At 47.6% G+C, this 25,813-nt stretch overlaps 1 protein-coding gene across 1 annotated transcript in view; it reads right to left on the reverse strand.

Moving 5' to 3' along the window:
* The window catches only part of nompB (intraflagellar transport protein 88-like protein nompB), a 169,529-nt gene that overhangs the window by 89,123 nt on the left and 54,593 nt on the right, over nucleotides 1-25,813 (reverse strand). The window contains exons 6-14 of the mRNA XM_065439849.1: nucleotides 12,655-12,745; nucleotides 7,431-7,535; nucleotides 6,695-6,797; nucleotides 5,555-5,669; nucleotides 4,353-4,608; nucleotides 3,357-3,427; nucleotides 1,980-2,066; nucleotides 645-744; nucleotides 443-529 (exon numbers count right to left, since the gene is read on the reverse strand). Of these exons, the coding sequence (XP_065295921.1) occupies nucleotides 443-529; nucleotides 645-744; nucleotides 1,980-2,066; nucleotides 3,357-3,427; nucleotides 4,353-4,608; nucleotides 5,555-5,669; nucleotides 6,695-6,797; nucleotides 7,431-7,535; nucleotides 12,655-12,745 (1,015 nt within the window). The remainder of the gene's footprint in view (nucleotides 1-442; nucleotides 530-644; nucleotides 745-1,979; nucleotides 2,067-3,356; nucleotides 3,428-4,352; nucleotides 4,609-5,554; nucleotides 5,670-6,694; nucleotides 6,798-7,430; nucleotides 7,536-12,654; nucleotides 12,746-25,813) is intronic.

Genomic DNA, 25,813 nt, shown 5'->3' on the forward strand with positions numbered 1-25,813 from the left:
AACTTTAGACAGAGCTTGAAAGCATGCGAATGCCACGTAGCTGGACAAAACCGTGGTAATGTTGTTCGCCGTCGCTTGGAGATACTCAAATTATTATTTTGATTGCGCCTAATTAAATAACTAGTCTATTAATTAATCAACTTCACAAATGTTATAATTATATAAAAAGTGTCAATGCGAAAATTGCAGAGCGACATGAAAAACTCCCGATACAGCTTTCTGTTGCTCAGTACGTGCTAAATACATGTGTTTTTCCGAGCGTGAAAGAAGCCCGCGAATACACGCAAAGTGCCTCGAGCGGTCAGCCACGCGGCAATTTTGCGCGCATTTGCGGGCTTCTTTAACGCTCGGAAAATCATGCAATTGACTCGAATACATTGAACTCGTGTTTTGGCGCACACAGGTTGAAGAGCGCCCGATCGCATTCCGAGGTGGCACTCACCAAGTAGTACAGGAACGAGAGGTTCGTGGCAGCAGTGCTGGCAACCTTCGTGTCCTTTTTTTCGAAGGCCTTGAGGGTTTCGATTGCCTGCGAAGTTTGAGGACGACAGTGTAATATAGCACACGCTCGTGTTGTCGCCTTAGCAGGGATCTGCGCTGTAGCGCGAGTTGTTTTCTAAATAAACTGATACATTCGTGCCCACCTGATTGAATTCCCGTTTCCTCAGGTAAGCGACAGCCTTGCAAATTTCCAGATCGTTCGCGATGTAGGCGTAGGCGGATGATTTAATTTGCTCCAGACACCTGCGTCACAGCAACGTATGCAATACACGGACAAATAGGTATGTATGCATGCATAATAATGTTCGAACAGTACAATATTGAAGCCACAGTGAAGCACGGTACATTTAGTGAAAACTTTTAAATGCTACTTCACCCTTCGGCATCACACGCAGATACATGTGACCGTACCTCGAAAGCGCAATGCAATGCAATGCGTCATTGCAATGCAGCTTCTGTTGCATTCCCCACGTTCCAATCTCCTGAAATGAAACCATGCTTGACGCCCAGAATTTTCCGGAACGAGCAACACTTGACCGATGTTCTTATATAAACACTGGTCACGTGCGCAGCGACACGGGTAATTATAGCAAAAGAATTGCTTCGATAACTTCTCGTGCAGCTGATACAAAAGCCTCATTATCCTGTGCAATTTCAGTTGTAATTGAGTTGGACAGACACAACTTCACCATATCAAACAGGCCTCGCATTTTGACCCATCACGTGTCACGTTCACAGCGCAGCCATAGTGAGAGTCAAGCACTTAATTTCAAACTGTACACACCGATCGGCTGAGACTGAATACAATTGTGCCTCGCGTATGAGTAGTATATTGTACGAAAAGGAAATTGTAACGTTAGGTTCCAATGTCAGCCTTGACGAAAGCATTTTCATGAGTGTGGTACGCAAAAAAAGAAAGCGTGTTCTGCAATTTTGGGGCGCTACAATGGACCGTAGTAAGTTGCCAAAATTAATGCGGATACCTCTGTTACAGCATCCTGCTAAGCGCAGCTGTCATCTTCGGACATAAGTCCCCCATCAATTTCCAAAGAATTCTCCCGGTTATCGAAGCTTGTCCTTTGTTGTTACGAGAGATCATTTCTGTTATTAAAGGAAACAAACTTCCCACAGTAAATCCGAGTAACGGTTGAAAACGACATTCATGTCTACAGGTTACGAAGAAATCCTATAACTGCCCAAGCCTATCATTTCTTGCTTTTTTTTGTGATGTGTACTTAATGAAAGCGGCATTGGTGTGGAGTGCGTATAAAAATGGTACCATGGACGGGAGTGCTTTTAGCAGCATTCAATATTTGCAGATCACTACAAGGAATTTCGCAACAGTCGGGCTAATCGTAATGAGTGTGATGCGGCTACAGCTGCAAGCCGAAGCAGCGAAGGCAGCACTAAGACAGGACGCATCATAAGGGATTCGCGACACAGATGCAAGGTAGTCGCGGTGTATGCCCACAGCTTACCACTCGTAACCTTCGGAAAACGAGCTGCTGATCACGGGGGCGATGAGCTTGGCGGCTGTTGAGATGCACCATTCGGCTTCGTGTCTTCTGTAAAAACAAATGTCACGAAGATTGTGTCTTGTACGAGTGTGCACACGTAATCAGTCGTGTAGCCTAATCGTGGCGATCGCGTGCGAAAAGAAGGGACTGATTGATAACTTCGGCAAATGGTTTACGTAAATAGCAAATGGCCATAAAAATATTTCAACCAGATTTTCTCTCTTATTCAGACGTCACACTTCACCTGCCATCATGATTCAGTGGCTTTGGAGTTCTGTGCCTGAACACGAGACCAGCTGTGTGATTTGAAACTATAAGGGTGGATCAAATGAAAACGGAACCCCTGGAGTTGTGGACATCGAACTGTATATCTTGTATGAAGTTGAGTATCATTTTTGAGAAATGCTGACAGTGTCCTTTCTATTTCTTGTTGTTGTTGTTTCAGTGTACTCAACTTCACGCAAGACACAAGATATCGTGCAATTCAATGTCCACAACTCCTGGTGCCCTGTTTTCATTTCATCCGCCTTTATACATACGGCGGCCTTATTCCTACGGAGGCGGAATAGAATAACACGCATGTGCCGTGCATTGTGTGCACGTTAGGCTATATCAGGCAGTCAAAATTAGCACAAGTGGCCGCCATCAATCACTAGTCATGCTTTTTCTCTAACTCAGTTTACTAAAATCGGTTCCGCAGTAGTCAAACGAGAACATTTTTGTGTATCCGATTGTGCTCGATTATCAAAATCAGAGTAGAAACGTGCTGCACGCGTATTTTCACCTATCAAGCTCTCGCGGATCATACTGAACAGTTTACATGATCTCGCTATCAGTTACATATCTTTAACTGCTATCTGATAGGTTACACACATTCACATTATACACCTCGGAAACGGCTTACGTCTCAAAGCATTTCCCATTACCACGTATGCATATACGAGGTGCCCAGTCAATCAGCTTTCTTTCAGGATGAAAAGAGCGCTTTCGCGAACCCCTTGCGCTATATAAACACATGCTGAGTGACGCGGAGGACTAGGGCGGCAAAATGTGGTGCATGTGCTCCAAATGGCAGTAAACAAAATGCGCGTGATTTGCCTGACTTGGCCCATTATAACCTTAATTTATGTGATTCGCCAGTGCCATTTTTATGCTTCCATCTCGCAAAAATGATCGTACCACCCTGTAAGCAGTCATCACAAAGGAATCATGCCAATTTGTTCAGCGTGATTGTAATGATTTACCTTGAACCACAAATACATAAGCACGAGCTCTCATCAAAATGGCTGATTGGTTATTGACGACGCCGTCTACTAGTGGTGAAATACTGCCGCTCACCTCTCCCGCTCGATCTGCTGTAGCGAGTCGTTCTTTATCTCCTCATAGTATAGCATCTCGGCTGGATCGCCCTGGAAGGTAGAAAGCACAATACGCAAGCGGGAGCGGGTGAACATATACTCAATGCCAGCGGCATGTGTAACGTACATGCAATGTTAGTACGTTCTTGAAGGGTGTAGAAGAAATTCCCTTCCGCGTACAGGTGTTAGTATCTTTAAAAACTGTTTGCTTTCATCAGAATGAAATCAAAATCGCTACCGCTTAATTTTCATTTCATTTATGGTACTTAAAGAGACTAAGTATTCCAGAGAGAAGTGGTAACATAAAAAACAAATACAGATACATAATAAGGCCATAAAATACATTGAAGCGAACAATACACACAAGTGACATCTACACCAAATATTGAAAAACCAACGAACACTATCACAAATAATTTCATTTCATTATTTCTTTCGTCAACAAAAAAACGCAACTTTTCGCCCCAAGCAGCTGCAGTGGATCATAGGGTAGGGCCTTGCGCTAGTGAGCACTGGGTCACGGCTTTGATTGACTGCCCCCACCTGCCCCTTAGAGGCCTCATTTCGGTGGAATGTATAGGAACGTTCGTTTGGCGTGTCCTGGGTGCGCGTCAAAGACGACCGGGTGATCAAAATTAATCCCGAGCCGTCCAGTACAGCGTCCTTGATAACCCACTGCGCTGTTCCGGGACATTACCAACATTAAGTAAAAAAAAAATTACATTACCACTGAGATGTTTTCTACCGCTTAGTGCAGAAACATGGAGTTAGACAGACGGGGGGTCGAAACACGCATAAGCGTTACTATTAACAATGGTTTCAACCCATAATCCGGCTCCTAATAAATCGTTACGAAAGTAAGCGCTCGTGTGTTTCTCGAGTTTTGTTTGTGTTTGTTCCAAGTTACTGCGCAAAGCACTAGAAAACGCGTTGTACCAGCAAGGTCCGAACCGAACCGGTGCCAGTGAGTGCACACCTGGGATGGCTCGTACTTGTCGATCTCGTCGACCTGGTCCGGGGCCACGTCGAGCAGCTTGAGAAAGCTCCGGCGAACCTTGTCTGGCGCGCCGCCCACTGCCGCGCCGACAGCGAGGTGGTACTGGCAGACGACCAGGTGCAACGACGTGCGGAAGTCTGCCCGCTCGGCCATGATGTACTCGAGCGAGGTGACCGCGTCCGCCAGCTGACCCATGCGCACGAAGGCCAACGCGATGTTCTTCATGATCTTCAGCCTGCAACAGCGCAGTCGACTTGTTTCGGGCGGCCACGGAGACCACGTGCGCAAGACTCCGAGGTTGGCGACAACGTGCGGCAGGCGTCCTCGTGAATTTTTCTCGTCTTTAATGTTCCGAACACGTTGGGATCGAGCCGGCAGCTTCCGGTTTAAAAATACGAAACATATAGGTGCCATAAGAACGTTCTTGACACACCGTTAAAAACGGACGAGGACAAAGAAATTTTGTTCACCGAGTAGCCCGAGTTTAATCCCCTACTACTGCGCCTTTAGGGAAAGCATAGTTGCGTAATGTCGGCCACTGCTCGGAAGTTCCCCTTTGCTCACGTGAGTTGCAGCTCTACCGTTCTTTCATACAAGTCGTTTAAAAATGCGAAACTTTTTAAGGCTTGCTTATCGAAGAAGCGTTTCTTTCCTAAGCAGGTAGCCCACTTCAAACTGCCCGTAAATGTAAGCACGGTAATCGTGATGGGTTGCTATACAAACTCAAGGTCGAACTTACAGCGTAAGTGCCCACGCATACGAATGTTGTGTCCATCCATGTGCGTGCACTTAAGCGCGCGGTAGCGGTATAGACAACTTCAGACGACCGCAGTGCCTGCACACGCACGTATTTTGCTCAAAATTGTATATTGGTGCATGTCTGGGTACGCGTCGCAGTATGCGGGATAAAGAAACAAGTGCGCACATGTCGTGGCACGATGCCACAATATACTCAAGCAGCACCGTTTCCTGTCACTCTTAATCTCAACGTGTGTGTCAAGTGCCCGAAAGTATCGGTGCACACGACAGGCAGTTCACGGCACCAGTGTCAAGAAGCGATTAGGTTCTCACAGAAAACCAAACCTTCTGTACATGTGCACATCAAGCTAATTTTGCATGCAAATACAAAAAAAAATATCGAGCAACGTTAAACTTTGTCTGAAGCATAATTCGCTGTCTACCTCATGTCCTTGTGGGTGTTCGGCACCTGATCCAGTGACATGCGGAAGAACTTGATGGCTTTAGAGTAGTTTCCCTGGTAGAAGTAGATGTTGCCCATGTTCAGTTTTAAGCGACCTGAAACAGACGCCATATGTAAGCGCGCGTATGTAACATTGCACTTTGTTACGCTTACAACATCAAGTTCTTAACGTGAACTTTAGGCACTCCCACTGTATGAGGCAAGAGTAAATATACACGCCAACGATGGCTCATTTCAAGTGCATGCGACCGTGCTCCATCACAATAAATGCAGTGGCATACGTAACGTCGAAGATTGCTCTGTACAGAGTTCCAAGAGCCGACGAGGCGTAAGCACTGAAAAATAAATTCTGGTATTTTACGAGCCATAACGAGAATCTGGTCATGAGAGACGCCATAGTGGTGGACAGCGGATTAAATTCGACTGCCTGTTGTTTTCTTGTGTGCTCCTAAATCTAAGTAGGCGAACGCTTTTTGTATTTCCTACCCATCGAAATGTGACCGCAGCAGCAGTGATCAAAACCGTGACCTCGAGCTCAGCAGCACGGCGCCATAACCACTAAGCTAACGCGGCGGATGCATCAGCGCTAAAAAATATCGTGTCCCACGCTGTATTTCGAAGACTATTAGGCACACAAGTGTAGTTTCAAACCAAACGTAACTGTGATTCACAACTCCTCGATTTCTTAGGGATGGATTTCTTTTTCTTTTCTTTCTTATTTCTTGAAGGGTCGGCCGTTCACTGCTATGTAAAATATCTGCAGTAAGATCGAAGCATCTTAAGTGTAGTGGCACCCAAATTCACAAAGATTTTTGTTCGTAGGGGCTCGCGGTCATACCTAGCATGTCCAATCTTACTAGAGCAGTTTTAACGTAAGAACTTTTCCTTTGCATGTGAATATGGGCCCTAGCTCTTTGGTGGAAGAACATTTAAGATGTGTTAAGTTTGTCTATGAGTATCCACTGATAATACAGCAGCGTTTGTACAGCATATGCCATAAAAAAACACCTTGGCGTTCCTTCAACTGCATTCACTTCGAACTGTAACGCGTAATTGCATCGACCGTTTCGGCACTACACGCTAAACGTACGGGTTGAAAAGAAAACTCGCCGTTTCCTACCTGCGTTGGAGAAGGCCTTGTTCTTGACGATTAGTTGGTACGTGCTGAGAGCCTCCGTGTACATTTGGTTGTTGGTGTACTGCACGGCGAGGTTGAACAGCGCCTGCCATGAATACATCAGGTATCGTGTCGGACATATCCTTTATGCATAACGTTTCCTGGTAACCTGGGCTGTGCGACAAGCCAACATAACGTCAGGACAGAGAAGCTACAGGACAACGCGAATAAGACAGCACAGGCATTAATTACTTCTTAACATGATGCTTCTCACACCTGCAATGAGGGAGGCTCTGCCCCTTTTCGTCCTTCCATAACCACCTGAAGGAGTGCATGTCGGGCATTTCATTAGAGGCTCAGATGTCCAGTCCTAATTTGCATTTCCCTCTCTTTTTGTTCCCCCTTGGTTAACATAAGCCCCTTACTTGTAAAAGGAATATTTATGAGTGAAACCAAGTCTAAGTACCCAAAAGACCCTTACTAACATTTCCTCGCAAAAGTTCTCGTTCACATAATGAATATGTCTTGATGAGTCCTGGCTGCCGCCTTCAACAAACATTTTTGCAGAAAAACTTGAATTTCACCACAGTTTTTTTTTGTCAAGGGAAACTTAATTCCGTTTTGAGCACTAATGACTGCCTGAATGACAAAAGTTGAGTCTTGACTGGACTCAACTTTTTTTGTGTTCACTCAGGACTCAACAGTGCTGGCGAGACGTGCGCGTGCGTGCTGTACTCACGCAGTACATGAGGTCAAGGTTGGGTGGAACCTCAGAGGCTGCCTGCTCTCGCTGCCGCGACAGGTTCCTCTCCTTGGCGACGGCGTCCTTGGCCTGGTCCAAAGCCTGCGATAAACAATAGCACAGGAACAACCATGGACGCGACTAAGCGTTCCGAAGCAGTGTTCCAAACAAGACGAAACTCTCGAGAAAAAATCTAGCCTTCAGCTGACTAACCGTCGTAATAGAGGTACGCGCACGTGAACGCTGCCAAGGAAGTCAGTTGCTCTGCTGGCGAAGACAAGCCGAAGCCTTCACTCTAATGACATTCGCTGTTCCAACCACTCTTCACCATCCATATAAGGTTTTATCATGCGAAAGTGACTAGGGGCCCATATAACGCAAAATTACTCCAATATATTTTTTATTCCAAGCTGCTGACGTCAAATTTACGCAACCTGCGACGCAAGCATCGGTCGGTGACCCGCAGCGTTGCCTGAACTGCCCAATCGAACACTCTCCTGGTTTATAGGAGGTCACTTTTGTTTGCTTTGAAAACGAATAACATTGCCTACATTTAGCGGATTTTCTTATCTAATTGGCTAAAAAGAGGCAGGGAGCATGGTCAAGTGGAGAGGGTTCTAATGGAGCCGAACCAGCACAGTGAAAGTAGATAACCGGATGAAGAGGGAGGTGCCGGCGCCTGTGATTAGTTCGTTTTTCTTCCTTAGCTTGCGGTGGCTCGCCTAAAATCACGGCGCCATGCAACGGACACTTTAAAATGCCGCTAAAACGGATCCTCAGCGAATAATAGTAGGCAGAGGGATGTCGTATACGTGCCGAAAGGGCTCGATCACTTTATACTGTCACGCAGAAAGTTTTTTGTACGCAAATATACCCGTGTTCTCCGGTATGTGCGAGTAGCCAGAGCATGAGCAATGGGCGGCAGCCATCTTTTATTCCTTCCGGAACGGAGCAGACTCCGGCTATTCAGTAAAAAATCTGGTTTTGTTCGGCACATTAATGCGTCTTTAACGCGCACACGTCACTTTTACGTGGCGAGCTTTCGCGGTTTTGTGACTTCGCGTGGAAGACAGGCAAAGAGGGCCGATAGCAAGTGGTGGCAAAAACCTGACCGACAGCAAGTGGTAAGCTATTGTGACGAAGTGGTGAGAATCATGCATATTCAGGGTGCACATATCATATCACATGGGGCATTTTCGCGGCTTTCGTGACGTAGCGTGACAGACGGGAGAAACGATTGGTCGCTCGAAATTGTTTTTACCAAACATGGATGTCTGCTCACAGAACTGGAACAGAAAAGTTTGGAATAGCTTTAAAAGTAAAGAAATATCACAAAATTAATATTGGTAGCGATGAGGAAAAGACACGCGTAATGCCCAAGGACACTTCCAGAGAAAGAATCAACAGGAATGGAGCAATTTCCAACCTGATAATGTGAAATGCAAATGAACACCTTCATCTAGCACCTTCATATATTTGCGCAATCATATATTTTCACATATTCCGTGCGCTGTGAGGATCGGCGTTATGCAAAGTATTCTGCAGGTAGCTGTTAATCCAGAATTGTTTGGGGTTCCGCAAAGCGTTACCAGGTGGAAAAACGCGTTTGTATAAACTAAATATTTGTATGTTTGTAAACAAGCGTACGTGTGTTTGACAGCATCAAGGTGACGACAACGGTGACCGCGATAGTATGGCGGCAATGGCATGATTCGCAATGCGTCCGTTCGACTCGAATTCATGCCACATGCCGATTGATGGGTTCCACGTAAGTGTTTAAAGGGCGTAAGTCATATCATAAGAAGCCAACAAACAAAGCCACCAAGGACAACACAGGGGAAATCACTTGTACTGACTGAGTGAAAGAAATAAGATATAAATTAATGAAATTGAAAGTGGATGAAAAAAAACTTGCCGCAGGTGAGGAACGATCCCACGTCCTTCGCATTACGCGTGCGATGCTCTACCAATTCAGCTACCGCCGGCGCCGTCTCCCCGTCCACTTTCTGGGGTATTTATGTATTACTACTAGAACTAACCCTGGGAGTGTTAGCCAGTGCCACTACTCACAAACCTTGGCGGCGGATGTGGAACATCCTTTCTGCTGCAGGCGTCACGAGTACGTGGACATGGGATCGTTCCCCACCTGCGACAAGTTGTTTTGTCATCCACTTTCGATTTCAATATTTCATAATTTCTTTGTTTCACTTAGTAAGTACAAGTAATTTCCCTTGTGTTGTCCTTGGTTTGTTTGTTTGTTGACTTCTTATGATATTAGTAAAAATCGGGCCACTCGGTTAATCCCTTCTCTTAACGGGCGTAAGTGTGACATAAAAGGATGACATACAAGCCTAAATTTGTCCGACAACACGCTGCACGTTTTTATCTTTTCTTGTTGTAGGAGTAATGAGCACGTGGCGACAGTTAGTGCCAGTTTCACCTTCTTGCTGTTATCACCGTTAGTTAGTTGCAGTTATCACCATTTTGTTATGCTGAATGCGATACCTGTCGAGCCACTTCTGCGAAAACGGAATCAGTAATTTGCGGAGATCTTGGCTGGTTCTTTCTAGAGCGCGACCTTGCGCATGCGTACCTATCAGCTATAGAAAAAGAGAGAACATTTGTATCTTTACGAAAGAAATAAGAGAACGTCCGGTCTTTCTCGTTTCAAATTCTAGATCACTAACCAGAGCTTAGAAACGGAACGAACAATTGTTTTCCCTTCCCTTTAAGCACATCGAAAGGCAGTACGCCAGCTACTTTCAGCGGCCTGTTAGGGCGAAGGCTGGCGCTCCTTTCAATCTCTCCCGCTATCAAGAAGCGAATGGTGCATCATTTTGCAGGACAGCTCTTACCACAGTCCTCAAGAAAATGACGTGTGTTACGCCTGTTGTGAGGCGCGCCAAGGCACCCTGCGCATCCAGTACCTCTAGACCTCCTAGCTCATCCTGGTACAGCGTTTCATCATCCATTGTTCATAGTCCGCAGTTGACTCGGTGCAGTAATAAAGGAACGTTAGAAGAGCGAATACAGCTTAAAGGGACAATAAAGCGAAACAATAAATTAGTTTAGAATAATAAAGCATTGTTTGAGAACTCTCCAGGCAGTCATTAGAAAATAATAGTTTGATTATTAGACGAGAAAATGAGGGTCGAAGCATCAGTATGTGAATTTCGCGCCGAAACCCCGACGCCGGTACGTCAGTGTGACGTCAGGGATTCCAAAGTATGTTTACGCAGTTGGACCGCGTTGGCTGAGTAAATGTTCCTGAGACTTGCCATGTTTAATACTTGGTTCCTTTAGAACACAATGTAGTCAATCTGTACCGCTATATACTTAAGTAGGCCCTAGAAGATGCCATCAAATTCCATGACGTCACAGCGACCAGGTACGGGAACTCCAAGGAGGCGTCGTCACCCGTCTTTCGTTATTGCGCTTTTTCTGGCTTTCCAAGCGTCTTATCGTGGTAAGAGTGGTGTTTTTGGCGTCGTAAAAAGGTAATTTACTGATACAGAAGAAATATTTTTAGAGCGCAGCTCTTTGGCGTCCGTTCCTGGGTTTCGCGTCGGCGTCGGCGTTGTCGTCGGCCTCGTAACCAGCTCCGCCCCCTTTCATCCCCCCAGCGCTAGCAGCGACCGACTGATACCGCTGGATGCCGCTGACGCCGCTAGAGAGTCAAGATAACGTGACTGCATAGAACACCGTCGCCGCCATGCAGAAAGAGGAGGAAAGGGTCCCCCCCCCTGTTCTTGTGTGGCGGATAGGGTGCTCTTCAGTTGCCGACGCGCCGGTTATTTCACGTAGGCCCCGGCACGTCGACGAATACGTGACCACCTTCCCACGGCTAGACCTGGTTCTTAGCGCTGCGGAAGCGAGGGTATCATATTGTTTGTGTCGGCATCGGCGGCGTTGTCCCTGAAACCAACTCCGCAGCTGGGGTAGACTCACTATCGGCGTCAGCGGCATCAGTCAGTCGCTGCTATCTCTTCCCTCCTCCCTTCATCGTGTTGTCCGCTTGCTGCGCGCGCTTCTGCCCCCATCGTTTGCCGCTGGGTGTACACGCCGCCCCCCTCCCCCCTCTTCCTGCGAGTCTCCGGTTGTCAAAGCGCCGGCTCGAACTTAATTCCTTTCTTCGCTCCTCCTCCAATGCAACCCCTGTGCGGTGGCAATCAGAGAGCCAGATCGGTGGCGGCGGATCTGTATATGTGCACCGCCCGAGCCGAAATTGCCGCTGCCGTTCGCCCTGTGCGGTGGCAATCAGAGAGCCAGATCGGTGGCGGCGGATCTGTATATGTGCACCGCCCGAGCCGAAATTGCCGCTGCCGTTAGACATACAGCAATTTCCTAACACTTATGCGGGAGAACATCCCGTTCCTCTCGCTCGTAACGCGTCCCACGGCTGTGACAACCTCGCGAGGCACTTGTATAGATCTCGTCTTTGAGAATCAAGCATTGGTGTACCAAGTCGAACATATATCAGTCTATTTCTCCGACCACAAAGCTTCCTTCATGACTGTCAAGAACTGTTAGTGGAGTCTTTGTTAAAGGAATACGTGTGAAAAATAAAAAAAAAATTCTGTGATAGCGCATACATGTGTTGCTCGATTTCTTTGCCTCAATCTATCGAAAAGGTGAAACAGCTTATTTGCTGCGCTCAAATTTCGCATTAGGAAGTAACGTAATCGTCGGTAATTTTTTCTCTTTAGTGTCCCTTTAACACGCAAGTTCGCAAGCCCCAGCTGGCCCCTGCAGGTCGTCTCTTTATGTAAGGAAGATCCTATGTTACGCGACGTTTACGGCATTCCAAATAACTTCTTCCCACTCACAGTTGCAAAACCAGAAAAATAAATCCTGCTTGCACTTCCTGCGCTTTCGAGCATGTTAATTTCCGTCGGAATTCATGACAAACTCATGGCGAAATCTTTCACAATCAAAATAAGCGTATCACTGACTTGGCGTAAAAGGAGGAAAATTCGTTATGAAATACCCATAGTAAGCTGTTCACCGCGCAAAAATGTTGTAGTCTGCAATAAGCACCATTTTCTCTAGACAGTACTCATTTTTATGCGTTTGAGCTGACTTTGGGTTTAAATCTCTAGTTTGCTTCTAAATCGCATCTCTTACGAGAACTTTGTCACATTGTTTATTTTGTCCTAGCTCAAACAGACTGTTACTCTTTAGCCTTGATGTAAGCAATCGCGAAAATCCCGGTTCCACCCACCAGTTTGAACTGCTGCTTCGAAGCGGAGATTGAGCTCTGCTCCACCAGCTCCATGACGGCGCCTTCCAGCTGCTTCAGCTTCTCCTCGGGACTGCATTCAAGGCATAAGGAAGAGAGAGCGGACTCTTCGCGCTGTTTAAATGCGGTTTCTGGTTCTTAGAGTCAATGTGTCTGCACTTGTGGCCGCTAACTTCAAACGCCTATAACGCCTTCAAGCTTCTATAAAAATTGCAACTGAAAAGGCAGTTTGCAAGCTGCTGGGAAACACGCCTCGTATTTGTCAAACAGACAAGTGGTGGTATATTCATAAATCCGATTAAAGCTTTTCTTTTTAAGCGAGCTAAATGGATGTTGCAGCGTTCTACGGGAGTGAGCATTATATAAATACCTTACTTTCTTCTTTTTTCTTTGTGGTCTCCTTCGTGAGATAAAGTGGAGATCAAAAAAGCATTTCCGCATTTAAAATAAAGTTCAGTGAATATAAAATAATTTCTTTCATTCGCGTCCACGAACATAAGGCGGTGAAGGCAACGCATAAATATGGCGTCCACTATTTGTGAACAACTTCATCTCAGCGTCATGCTTATGTTGACGCCGCCCCTTCACCCTGACGCAATCAAAATTTCTTATTTCCCTAGCTATATGCAGAGGGTTGAAAGGTGCAAGCTCGATGATGATATTACCAGTGATATTCCTTCAAAAGTTCCAAAGACTAACGTTACGGTGCAGACGATTCTGGGGCGGAATGCCCTAAGCGAACTTACGAGCAAATGTTGGCGTAAGAAGAACCATACGAAAGAAAGCTTATTCATAAAAGATCACCAAGCTTGCGATGCCCGCGTCTGCAAATACAAGCGTTGTAGTCGAAATAAAAGCGCCATTGTGATGGTAGCACAGCTGTGCGACCTTCATTACACATAAGCCGACAGAAAAAAACCCGCCAATCCTCTTTTGTAAAAAGGATTATAGTCACCGAAGCTGTAGATATGTTGCGCCTAACGCAAGGCAACTTGTCAAACAATGATCCCATATGTGAGCCCATTACGTTTCGTGCATGGCTCTTCAAAGTGATATATGACAAAAACACACGCTAGAATGAAGTTTACAAAAGCTTTATTTTATTTATTACCTTCATATTACTGCCATAAATGCTTCCCGGTACAAATATGTTTTCCGTTCTTATTTGAAAAGTGTTTTCGGTCCAAGTTAAATCGATGCACGACCCGTGTACGGTAGTTGGTTCGATTGGATCGTTCGAGTAACCGAGGCCGAACTCTCCCACGAAGTGGGTGAACCACTGCTTTGTCTCCGGTTTTGAGATGTCTACGTTAAAGTTTCCGACAACGACCACCGGCGAGGCATTGGCGGCAACGTTCCGTTTCTCAGCGCGTAAGCGCGCACGCATCGCCATCAACCATGTGGTCTGGCGGTATGTTTTTTTTTTTACTTGTGCGTTTCGCATTGAAACGAAAGCTGTGCTGTATGTTCGCTTCAAGCCTTATGCGAGTACGTGCCATTGCTTCTGGCCCTGCACCACCACCGGGATCGGCCCACTGGGCTTTCTGTAGAAGTGATGGACGCGAAAGAAATCCCGGGATATTAGCCTTATAGACAGCTTCGCTGTACAAGCGTAAGTCGATTCTCAAAACCCGTGCATCCGCTGCAGCTGCCGACGTAAGAAGGAAATTCTACCACACGGGGTAGCAATCTCCCGAGCTATCTGGGACACTCTAAGCTGGTCGACGCCGGTAAGAGTTGGAACACGCTGTCGCGGCCGATTTGAGCTCACTATACTGAAAGTCGAGGATCGAGCGTGCTTATAGTTTTACGGCGCGTTGTGATTTGTCATCTCGAAGTGCATCGAGCAGCTTTAGTGCGTAATTTGTACTGGGCGTGCGCCGCTGTGGAAGGCAGTAACAGTACTGCTGTGCTGCGAACATATGCTTGATATATTGTAGGCTATGTTTTCCTATGCGTGCAATAGCCTCAGTTTACCTACTAGTCATGACACTCTATTGGGTGCTAGCAAATAAACTGTGGTGCCCGTCCCTAACAACCGCCAAGTTTATCGTTGACTTCAATCGTTTTTCATCGCGGCCTCACCTGATTTAAATGGCAGAAAGACTGGATACGCCCGATCTGTAAGCCATAATACGTATACAGTGCTCAGCAATTGAAACGCGGTACTGGGAGCCCATTGTCACCGGCGCTTTTTGCATCGAGCTGATGCATCGTGGCATACAGTGAATGCGAGAACGTTTGTGACGCGTCGTGGCTGCGTTTGGTCCCAGGCGATCATCTAGAGCTAAATAAAAAAGACGGTGGCAACCGTGCGCTCCGAGTATTGAGTTTCAATGGCTGAGCACTACACATTTCCGACGCTGCTTTGCTATAGTCAAGTAGTTATAACATTTATAAAGGAGCTGTTCATATGCAAGAGCTTCGAATTCCATGGCAATTGCCCGTCTTCGTTTCCGCAACTATAACGGCTACGGAGCTTGGGCTACGAAGGCGAACACTCAGATTTGCATTCGCCATTTGGTGTCTTATCAGTGGTTCAGTCTTCCCTTTAGGGCATATTTTTCCTTCCTCGCGCTTCCCAACTCTGGTTGCGTCCGAGACATGACTGTTTGCTGTGCATCGACGACGATCGCAAACTCACCCGCATGTTCACACTTGCCGCCACCTATGGCTCTTGTCGCGCTAAGCTGTCTGAAATGGACCACGACTGAAAATAGGACTACTTTCTAAGACATTACGGATGACGAACCATTGCCAAAAAAATATAATTACAAGGGACAGAAAACGAAAGCTTACCGACGCACGTGCGATCGGCGAAACAACTCGAGAAACGAAAACGGAGCGTACGTCACACTTTTTTTTTTTTGCCCATGATTTCAGAGCGCAGCTCTTAAGCGCCCGTTCCTGCAGTGAGTGTCGGCGTCGGTGTAACCGAGTGAACGAGCACAGCTAAGTATGAAAGAGCGAACTCGGAGCGCAGCGGAGCATGAAAGACGGCGATATCGAAGTCAGCGCGAGGAGGAAAGCGGAGGAGGAGGGTGCGGTGGAACCATGAAGCAGAAAGCGGAGGAAGGGGTGGCGAAAGCGTGAGGAGAAAAGCGTAGTAGCGCGCAAAGCGCGCTCTGCGGCGACAACCGCTACGAGATGGTGCAGGAGTAGCGCGCCGTCGTCTGTTCACCGATGGCATGTAGAGAGCACGTCCAACGGTACCATATATGGAAACAAAGCGCTTGCCTGTCTGCGGCAGCTGCTGTAAATTGCGCCCAAGCGTCACCCACGTGCTGCCTCTCGCGATCTGCCGATTGCGACTTTACAATTGCTAGTAAGTACAGCGGGGCATGACACTTGCGGAGGCGCCGGACGTTTGCACACTCGCGGGAGAGAAAATGTGGGGGCTTTGCTCCTTGAATACATGCCTCTGCCTAGGCACTACGGAGGAGATGTTAGCGCGTGTTGTAGGCGTTAGTCCCTAGGCGTGCCGGCATTGCGGAGTGGGCACGAGTTAGCGGCGCGGTGAAACAGCTGATAACATCGCAGATGATTCCGTGGGAGCAGTAGGGCCCGCGGAAGAAGCCGGTCCGCATATATTGAAAATTTAGAAGGAACAGCACCTTAGCAACCCAGGTTGAAGGCGGGTTGATGAAAGGGTGCCGGTAATGACAATGCGCTGCGCACCCCTAACGCGTTTTAAGCTAACCTAATCTAACGGTAACCTAGCCTAACGTTAACGTAATCTAACGAGGCCGAGACAGAAAGACAACAACGCTCGCGAGGTCAGCGTTGTGAGAATACGCCGCGACATCCTAACGGCTTTTATGCTATTCTAGCCTAACGTAGCGTTAACGTAACCCACCTTAAGCTAACGTTAAGCTAACCTAACGTAAGATAACGTTGCCGAGACACAAAGACAATAATTCGCACGGCGTAACCACTGTGAGAATATGCCGCGGCAGCCTAAAGCCTTCTACGCTAAAGTAACGTAACCTAAGCTAACCCAAACCTAACCTAAACCAAACTTATACCTAAGCTAACCTAACCTAACGTGGACGAGACGCTACGCCAATAATCTCCACCGCGTGATATAAGGCAATCGCGTTCAACCAGGGTTGCTAAAGCGCCGTGCGTTTATTTCACTCAAACGGCTCCACTCAAAAATTCTCCTGAAAAGTCCACGAGACCAGGCCCGGCATATATACTATTGTCCCTGTCGCTTCCCCGGGAAAAGTAATGATGCTTACTCATGCTTGTGATGGTAAGTGCCGTAAGCCACGACAAAGTTATAATCCGGCATGGTTGACCCTGCACCAGGGCCCACATGCGTGAGAAAGTCGATCCGACGCACCTTCACACACAGCGATCACCAAATGGTGTGTCAGTGCCAGCTGCTTCACCTTAACCGCGCCGGCAGCCAGCGTCCGAGCGTGAACACACCCCACTCCGCTATGCCGGCACGCTTAGGAACAAACGCACGCAACACGTGCAAAAAAACTTCTCCACCGTAGTGCCTAGGTAGAGTTGCATATTCAAGGAGCAAAGGCCCCCATATTTTCTCTCTCGCACCCGCTCCTACTCGCGCCTGCGCAGAAACGTCGAGCGCCGCAAGAAACGCCACGACCCGCTGTACCTATTAGCAATTCTAAAAATGCCTCCCGATTTGCGAGGCAGTCGCGCGACACTTCGCTCCATTTCCAATGTGCCGCATGATACAGATTTCCCGCGCCAGCCAACATATCGTGAAATGAAAACACCTATAGACTTCGCGTTAGGAAGTGTCGTAACCGACAGCGAATTTTTGTTACTCCAGAAAGAAACGATGCAACCAAGGCCGAACCCGAAGGCGATAGAATGTCTCGTAGCGTTTTCGTGGCGTTCTGCTGCGAAGAAAGCACCGGGAAATGAGAGCCGGCCCCGAAGGCGGCCGTGCAGTTTAACACAGCGTCTCAAAGCGTTAACAACCATGAGGCCAGAACGGGACAAAGTGACACGCTCCTGCTGGTGAAGCAAGAAAGAAAGTCATTAATTCTTGCGGCCGAATGGAAGCTAGAGCACACACAAGTGCTGTAGCTTGTGCTATGTGAGACGCGACGCATACGTGCCAGTCGTGCCAAAGAAGTGTAATAGAGTCATTCGCCTTTATAGCGAAGTGCTTGGTGCCTCTAAATCCTTGGTTATACAGGTCACTTCATCGTAAATGTGGCGCAGCGCTCAGCTCACACAAGAACAGGGACATATTCCTTCCTGCGTTCGTTCAAGAGGTGCTCGTCTGCAGATGGCGTCGGCATGAGAGAAGCATGCGTGCGGTTTAACAGTTGCGCGGCTGTGCCTGAGGCGTGAGGGGTTCGGTCCAACCAAATTCATGCGCGAAGTGCTGGCACGGCGTCTACAACATTGGAGCCAAAAGAAATATACACCCGCAAGCATATACGTCTTATCGCACATAACCACTGCGGTCACTCTGGCAATCTCTACAGTCTTCTGATAAATGCCTCCTTGTTGTATGATTAACGAGATATTTGTCTTCGTGAAAGGCTTCGATAGCAGCAAAAGCCTTTTAGTTCAATATATCTCATGCAAAGCCCTTAAAGAGCACAAACGCTGTGCTGAAAGTCATATTTGGCAAGAGCGCGCTTTTTGAGGGCCGACAATAAAACACAACGTCGACATCGATCCTCATTTGCAAGAAAAATCGCGTTACGTGAAGAGAGAGAGAGAGAGAGAGAGAGAGGGCTCTTTATTAGAAAAACAGAGAAATTTGCCGGCGCGTATATAACCGCTGGCATGCTACTCTGTATAGGGATGGGGAATGGGATTAAAAGATTCCAGATAAGAGTGGGAGAAAAAAAGGATAAAAATAAATATGAAATGTCCGACTGAACCTGATACTAATTTTTACAGGTGACATGGCGGGTAAATTTAGGCTTTTGTATAGGAAGGATGCAATTCTTAAAGCTTTCCTATTTGACCAATTTCTGTCAGGTATTGGAACAATAAATCCAAAACCCGTCGCTGTTTCGAAGGGCCGGGCATTGGACCTAAGATGGTCGGTAACGTTAACGGTTCGGGGCAAATCATGTCCATTTGGTGCTCAAAAAATTGTCTCTCGTCGCGGTACGCGGGGCATTCTAGTAATACGTGCTCAATTGTCTCTATGTTGCGACAGTTATCACAGTATGGGCTAGTGGTAAGTCCTATGCGGTACAGATAATTGTTCGTGTATGCCACGTTCAGTCGAAGACGATGGTACAATGTCTCTAAGTGTCGAGGAAGTGGTCGTGGAATTTTTGGTCTCATTTCTGGGTCAATGTAACGTAGGAAGTTGTCTTGGTGAAGCGGCAGATTCAAGATGCGGTCTTTTTCTTGATAGGCATATTTTTTTGCCATGGTTGAAGCGTCGGCTTTTGTAAAATATGTTCTTCTGAATTTGCGGTATTGGAGTCCATTTCTGGCAGCTTCGTCCGCTCTTTCATTTCCCGAAATGCCGGCATGGCCAGGTATCCACTGGAACTTTATGCAATGCCCAGCAATCTTAGCCCTGTGGTGAAGATAAGCAATGTCAAATGCTGCTGGTTGATTATTGCAACGCTTGTGCCGGTTCCATATACTTTGTAGGGCTGCTTTTGAGTCTGTGAATATCACCCATGTCTTTGTCGGCTGCTGTCGAAGTATATACACAAGGGCCTCCTTAATGCCATAGAGCTCCGCTGAAGTAGATGATGTCGCTCGCTCAAGACGAAACGAGAATCGTTGTCCTGTAGAGGGAACAAAAAGTCCGCATGATGAACGATGTGGAGTTGTAGAGCCATCTGTGAAAATGTGCGTTGCGGCTGCGTATTCTTTGTGCATATATTCTAAAGCTATCTGATAAGTCGCTGCTTGAGGCATTTTCTTTTTCGCACTGATTCCAGGTATGTATGGCACGATTTCCAGTGGGGACAGTGTCCATGGTGAAATGTTTCGCGGCATAATTTGTGACGCCTGAGCAGGAATCGAAATAGATATGCTTCCGACGGCCTGCCCAAAGCTGGATGTAGCACGGGTTCTGGAAATATCCTTTAAAAAGTGATTCTTCGTATGAATGACGTGGCGGAGGTGTATCCGAAGTGTCTCCTGCGAACATAGCACTTCCAGAGGCAGGCATCCGGCTTCTGCTACAGTCCCTGAGCGGGACGACCCCTTCGGAAGGCCAAGACATACGCGAAGGCAGTTGTTTCGTGCTGCCTCGAGTTTTCTCTTGCTTGTGGGAGACACTTTGTGCAGGATCGGGAGGTAGTATCGTAGTGTTCCGTCGACGTAGGCCTTATGGAGGAGCACCATTGATCGACAGTTGCTGCCCCACTGTGATCCGGCTAAAAATCGGAATACGTGCGACGCCGAGGAAATCTTCTCACTCAATTTTTTCACTTGGGGCGACCATGTGAGGTTCCTATCGATCGTCACTCCAAGAAACCTTTGCGTCTTGACGTATGGAAGGGCGCGACCACCCAACACTAGTGGGTATTTTTCCATACGCCTCCGCGTGAAAGCCATGGCAACGCTTTTGTCGGGGGACAATTTCAGACCCTTTGGATTTAGGTAGGCCGATATATTTGCTAGCGCTCTCTGGAGGCGTTGTTGGGTGGTACTGCGGGAACGCGCCGCACTCCAAATGCAGATGTCGTCCGCATACAGTGTGATTTTGACGCCAGGGGGCAGGTTTCTTTTCAGATGGATGAGGACTAAATTAAATAATATCGGGCTTAACACAGCTCCTTGTGGCACTCCCTTCTCGACGGCATAAAGCGCTGTGGGGCCATCCGGGGTACACATGAAAAGTCGGCGTCCTTGAAGATAGTCTGCAATCCATGCGTAGAGCCGTCCTCCAAGACCAAGAGTTTCCAAAGCGTCAAGTATCGCTGTATGATAGACCGAATCATATGCTGCATGAATGTCTAAAAATAATGCAGTAGGTATGTTTCCAGAGACCAATTCCTCTTCAAGTGATGAAACCAAGGCAATGACATTATCAATTGCGGATCTATTTTGCCGGAAGCCATTCATTTCCTCCGGGTAAACTTTTGCAGTTTCCAGGAACCAATTTAGTCGTTTGTAGATCATTTTTTCGAATAGCTTCCCTACGCAGCTAAGCAGAGATATGGGTCTGAAGGAGGCGTAATGCGTTGGCTGCTTTGATGGTTTCAATATAGGAATGACTTTCGCAAGCTTCCATTCCGTAGGAACCTCCCCAGTTATCCATGAGGCGTTGTAGTACTCCAGAAGGCGTAGGCGAGATGTGTGGCATAGTTTTGCGAGCGCTTCATAACTCACGCCGTCATGGCCAGGTGATGATCGCTTGTTTACGTCGCTGATTGCTGCCGTGAGCTCTTCGATGGTGAATGGTAATTCTAAGTCAGGAAGGGTAGCTCGAGGTGGACTAGGCTGACGACTTGCAATTTGCCGCAAAGGTTGTGCCCCGTTGGAAAGGAGCCTGGGCCGCTATTTTGTAGCGATGCCTTATGCCTTATTCTATGCTATTCTTATCATCCACCACACACGGCCGCCTGATCCCGTTGATAATGTGGGCAGACCGTCGCTCTGACCACTGGCCAAGCGCGAAAAGCCTGAAAAGGCATAGAATCGGAAAAGGCATCGCTACAAAATACCGGCCCTGCAGTACTGCTCTGCCACCTCTTTCAGGGATGCGCGCTCATGTAATGAGAGGGCGATAAAAGGATAAAGCTGTTGCGGCTCTTTGCGAATGCCTCTGACGACTCGCCAGATTTTGCTCAGCGGTTGTCGTATGTCCAGTGTCCCACAAAAGTCCCTCCACCTTTTTCGGTCCAGTTTGGTGAGGTAGCGTCGTATATGCCTTTGTGCCCGTCGACAAGTTCTGAGGTCTTCGATATTCTTAGTACGTAGAGCCTTCCTTTCGGCACGCCTTCGAATGGCACATAACCTTTCAAATTCCTCGTCGTTTGTTGGTACATTACAATGCTTAGTGGCAGAGCGGGTACTTTGTTTGAGGCAATGAGCTATTGTCGGTATTATTTCTGTATTTGTAGTCGAGGCTGTGATTCCTTTGTCTACGGCTGCTGTGTAAGCTTCCCAGTCTACCGACTTCAGTTTCACTTTTCTGGGCGACGTCCGAAAATGAAGAGCAGAGATTAGGATCGGGTAGTGATCACTACCTCGAGTCTCGAAATCTGTACACCATCCGAACATCGGGGCCACTTGACTTGATACGAATGTGATGTCAATGCAGCTAACAGTCATCGGATTTTTCAGGTACGTTATGCTGCCATCGTTCAAGGGCTCTATATTGTATTTTTCAAAAAGCTTCGCCAGCTTGGCACCCCGACCACATGTATGTGAACTGCCCCAGATCTCATTATGTGCGTTGAAATCGCCACAAATAATATGTGGCGACTGAGTGTTTGTCAACAAGTTTTCCAATCTGGTCACGTCGAAAGGTGATCCTGGTTCCAAGTAGACGCCGATTAGGGTAAACACTTTGGATGCAATCACTGTGGTTGCGCAAATATATTCGTTCTTGTCATGTGGTGTTACGTCAATCGCAGAGGCAGGTATGTCGTTGCGAAATCCAACGAGCAGTCGGCTAATTCCATTTTGTCGCCTTGAATGATGAAAATAATACCCCTTTATCCTAAAGTGCTCGTCGACGCGAGACTCGGAAATGACTAAAAAAGGGAATCGGTACACTCGCGTAAGATGCCTAAAGTCTGCTAACTTCGAGCGCAATCCGCGAGCGTTCCACTGGAATATAGTACATGTGCGGAAGTGTTTGTTGGTGGACACCGCTTGTGAGACGATTGTTGGCGAAGCCATCGTTGCTACTGTGAAGAATCACGGCTTTGCGCCGTGAAAGAAGACGACACTAGCGGTTCCAAAGCCAGGATGGCCTCTACTTCAGGGATGCTCTTAAACGATGGGCTGGCACGGAGAATAGCCTTGAGTGCGGCGAACATCATGGGAATCAGCACACTTGATATCTCATTTGCAGTGCTACCATCTAACGACCTTTCTTGGTTCTTCCTGTTCTTCTGCTGTGACCTTGAGGACACTTGTTGCTGTCGTGGGGTTGAGGTTATATCACTTGAGGGCATTGATGGATTCGTTGCAGTTGAAGGCCTTTGCTGGTTTTCTTTCACGACTGAGGCGTAGGACTTTTTCAAAGTCGTGTCGCTGCGCTGCACCGTGTCGTGGTGCTTTTGGTTTATAGATGTATACATCACATCCGGATTCGGTGGGGGTTCTCGTCGTTTCCGTACTTTTCCTTGGATTTGCTCCATAGTCCGTGCAAGAGTGGCTGATTTCTTTTTAGGACACCCTCCGTATGACGCAGCATGCTCAGCTCCACAGTTTGCACACCGAGGCTGGGAACGTGACGTGCACTCCTTATGCGTATGTGGACCAGCGCATATCTTGCAGCGGATGGGGCCTTTACAATATTTCGCTATATGTCCGTGTCTTTGACATCTGAAACATTGAGTAGCAGACCCCATGTATTCCGTCACGGGATAACTGCAGAATCCAAGCGACACTCGGTTTGGTAAAGGGGCGTCCTTAGCGAATTCCAGGATGACCGAGCGTCTTCGGGTTTCCGTTACTACGCCATCTTCGTTAGGGACGTAGAAAACTTGCCTTTTAGCAGATATGACGCCTTGTTCGCTCAAATACTCCTTGAGGTTGTCATCTGAGTACTCAACAGGAACGTCCTGTATCCTCCCGTACGTGGCAGAGTAGGAGTATGGAACTCGAGCTTCTACAGGAATGCCCGATAGATCTGTCACTGTGAGGAGACGATTGGCTGCGGGAAGTGTAGACACTGTCACCATGAGGCTTCCATCCTTGTTGAGACGGTGGCTGAGTATCTTTTCTTGGGCTGTTGTCACGACCGCAGAAGCCAGAAGATTTGGGTTTACTTTCCATAAGCTGCTGTCAGGCTGAGTTGGCTTGAATATAACAGGAACACCTGCGGCTCTTTTCTTTTTGTAAGAGACAACAGTGAAGGCTGTCTGATCCATCTCTTCGTTGTCTCCTGCAGATTCTCTTGTGTCGATGTCATCTTCACGTAGCCTTTTCCTTGCTTGTTCATCTTCTCCGTGGTCTACAGAAGCAACGTGCTGACCTGATTGCTGATTGCTTGCGACGGATGCCATCAGAGCATCACGAAGGGCGGCCGACGGCGGAGGCTCGCCTCGCTGCTTCGGTCCGGTGCGCTTCGGGAGCCGCTTGCTGTGCTTCTCTCGCAGGACGGTGACCCCCAGACCGGCGTTCGGTGAAAGAGGTGCACAAAGAGTAAAAAGGAGCTCTACACTTGCTAAAAAAGACTTAAAATTACAGACGGGCGTTCGGAAGCGAGCCTAGCACTCGTCGTCTTCGTCTTCCTTCGCCGCGTTACGTGAACGTCACCGTGTAGGTGTAATGTTGCCGTGATAATTGCAGTGAACCCAACTGACGTCAAAAAAAAAAGTTTATTGAAGAGAGGAAGATGTCCGCTGGAGAAGAAGAAGAAGAAGTGTATCTGTTCGGTCACTGTTTTTGTGCGGTGCTCTGAGTTTTCTGCTTTTTGGACATTTACGGCTACCATAAACGACGATTGACCAACAAGACATCGGGCGAAGGTTCAACGAGCCAGGTGCCTTACAGGTACGACATTTCTTTTTTGAGAACCTGGCTATTACCCTGCCGCTACGGTGGTCGGAAGCCGAGAACATCGTCACGAGCCTTATGCTCGTCCAAACGTAACAAGCCATATGAATGATGCTACGGGCCGTAATGAAAAGCCTGGGGTATTGCAAGCGTCACAAAGCTTCATAAAGCCTAAAGCCGGCACGTTTGGTTCTCCACAACTCGGAATCAGCTTCAGGGAATTCAGGAATAATGGCTGACGGTGAATTCGAGAGCAAGAAGCCTCGCCTAGAAGACAAGTACGATGACACAACATCGAATTATGAGTGAAGTGATGAAGAAGAAATGGGTGAAGACGCACCATTTATTTGGTCACGTACAAGAAAAAGCGAGCCGAAGGCATTCCGGTTGTCTTTCGCCTAAGTGAAGGTACTACCTTTTGGCAAGTAAATCCAAACCGAGTGTCTGCCGAAATAGTTTCCGCTGCCAAAGAAAAAGGGCAGTCTTTCAGGACGAACAGAGATGGAAGTTCCAGCGTCAGCGTTGCTTCCTTAGCGTCGGCGAAACGCCTTTTGATGCTCTCAAGTGTAGGGGGCCTGGAAGTCAAGCCCTTCATCCCAGAGTCATACACGCGAAACGTTGGCAAAGTAAAGCATGTGCCTCTGCAGTATACAGACGAACAACTCCTAGACTTCTTGAAAGACGCAGGAGTTATATCGACACGCAGACAGATAAGGTATTCCCGCCAAGAAGATGGAGCTGTACAGTCACATCCGCTTCACACGATAATTCTGACTTTCAGAGACGATCGCCCTATTCCAGGAAGAATTTACTTGGGTTTCACCAGTCACCCTGTCGAGGAATACCTAGGACCAGCACTTCGCTGCTATAATTGCCAGAGATTTGGGCACATGGCGAAAACCTGCCGTAGCACACGTCGATGCAAAATTTGCTCAGAGGATCATGACCACAAGGAGTGCAAGTCAGTTCTTCAACCTAAATGTGCAAACTGTGCGGGGAACCATGCCGCCTCCTTCTCAGGCTGTCCTCAGAAAAAAGCAGCGGCACAAATGCGTCGACATGAGCTCATCCATGGAAGACAACCGCGACGCAATGAACCCGCCCCAAACCTTGAGATTGTTCATCCAGTGCCAGATCACCCACCTCAGCGGGCACCGGAACCACCACAGCCAAGAGCACCAACAAGCTATTCCTCCTCTAGAGAACAACCAACAGGGCAATCAAGAGACCAATCAAGAGGATCACAGTCAAGTTCCCAGTCTTATGCATCAGTGCTACGGAAACCCAGACGACAACAGGCAGAAAGTAATACACAAGAAAGCTCCAGTACTCGCACACATTCCTCTCAGCGACCTCACTCATCTACTGCAGAAGTAACACCAGCTAATAGCGAGCATACCACAGCATCGGTGACACAACTGATTTTGCCAATGCTTTTCGCAGCTCTTAAGGCAATCCTATCTGCTCTGCCGGAAGCAAACAACCTACC

This window comes from Dermacentor albipictus, chromosome 5, assembly GCF_038994185.2.
Source record: "Dermacentor albipictus isolate Rhodes 1998 colony chromosome 5, USDA_Dalb.pri_finalv2, whole genome shotgun sequence".
NCBI lineage: Eukaryota > Metazoa > Arthropoda > Arachnida > Ixodida > Ixodidae > Dermacentor > Dermacentor albipictus.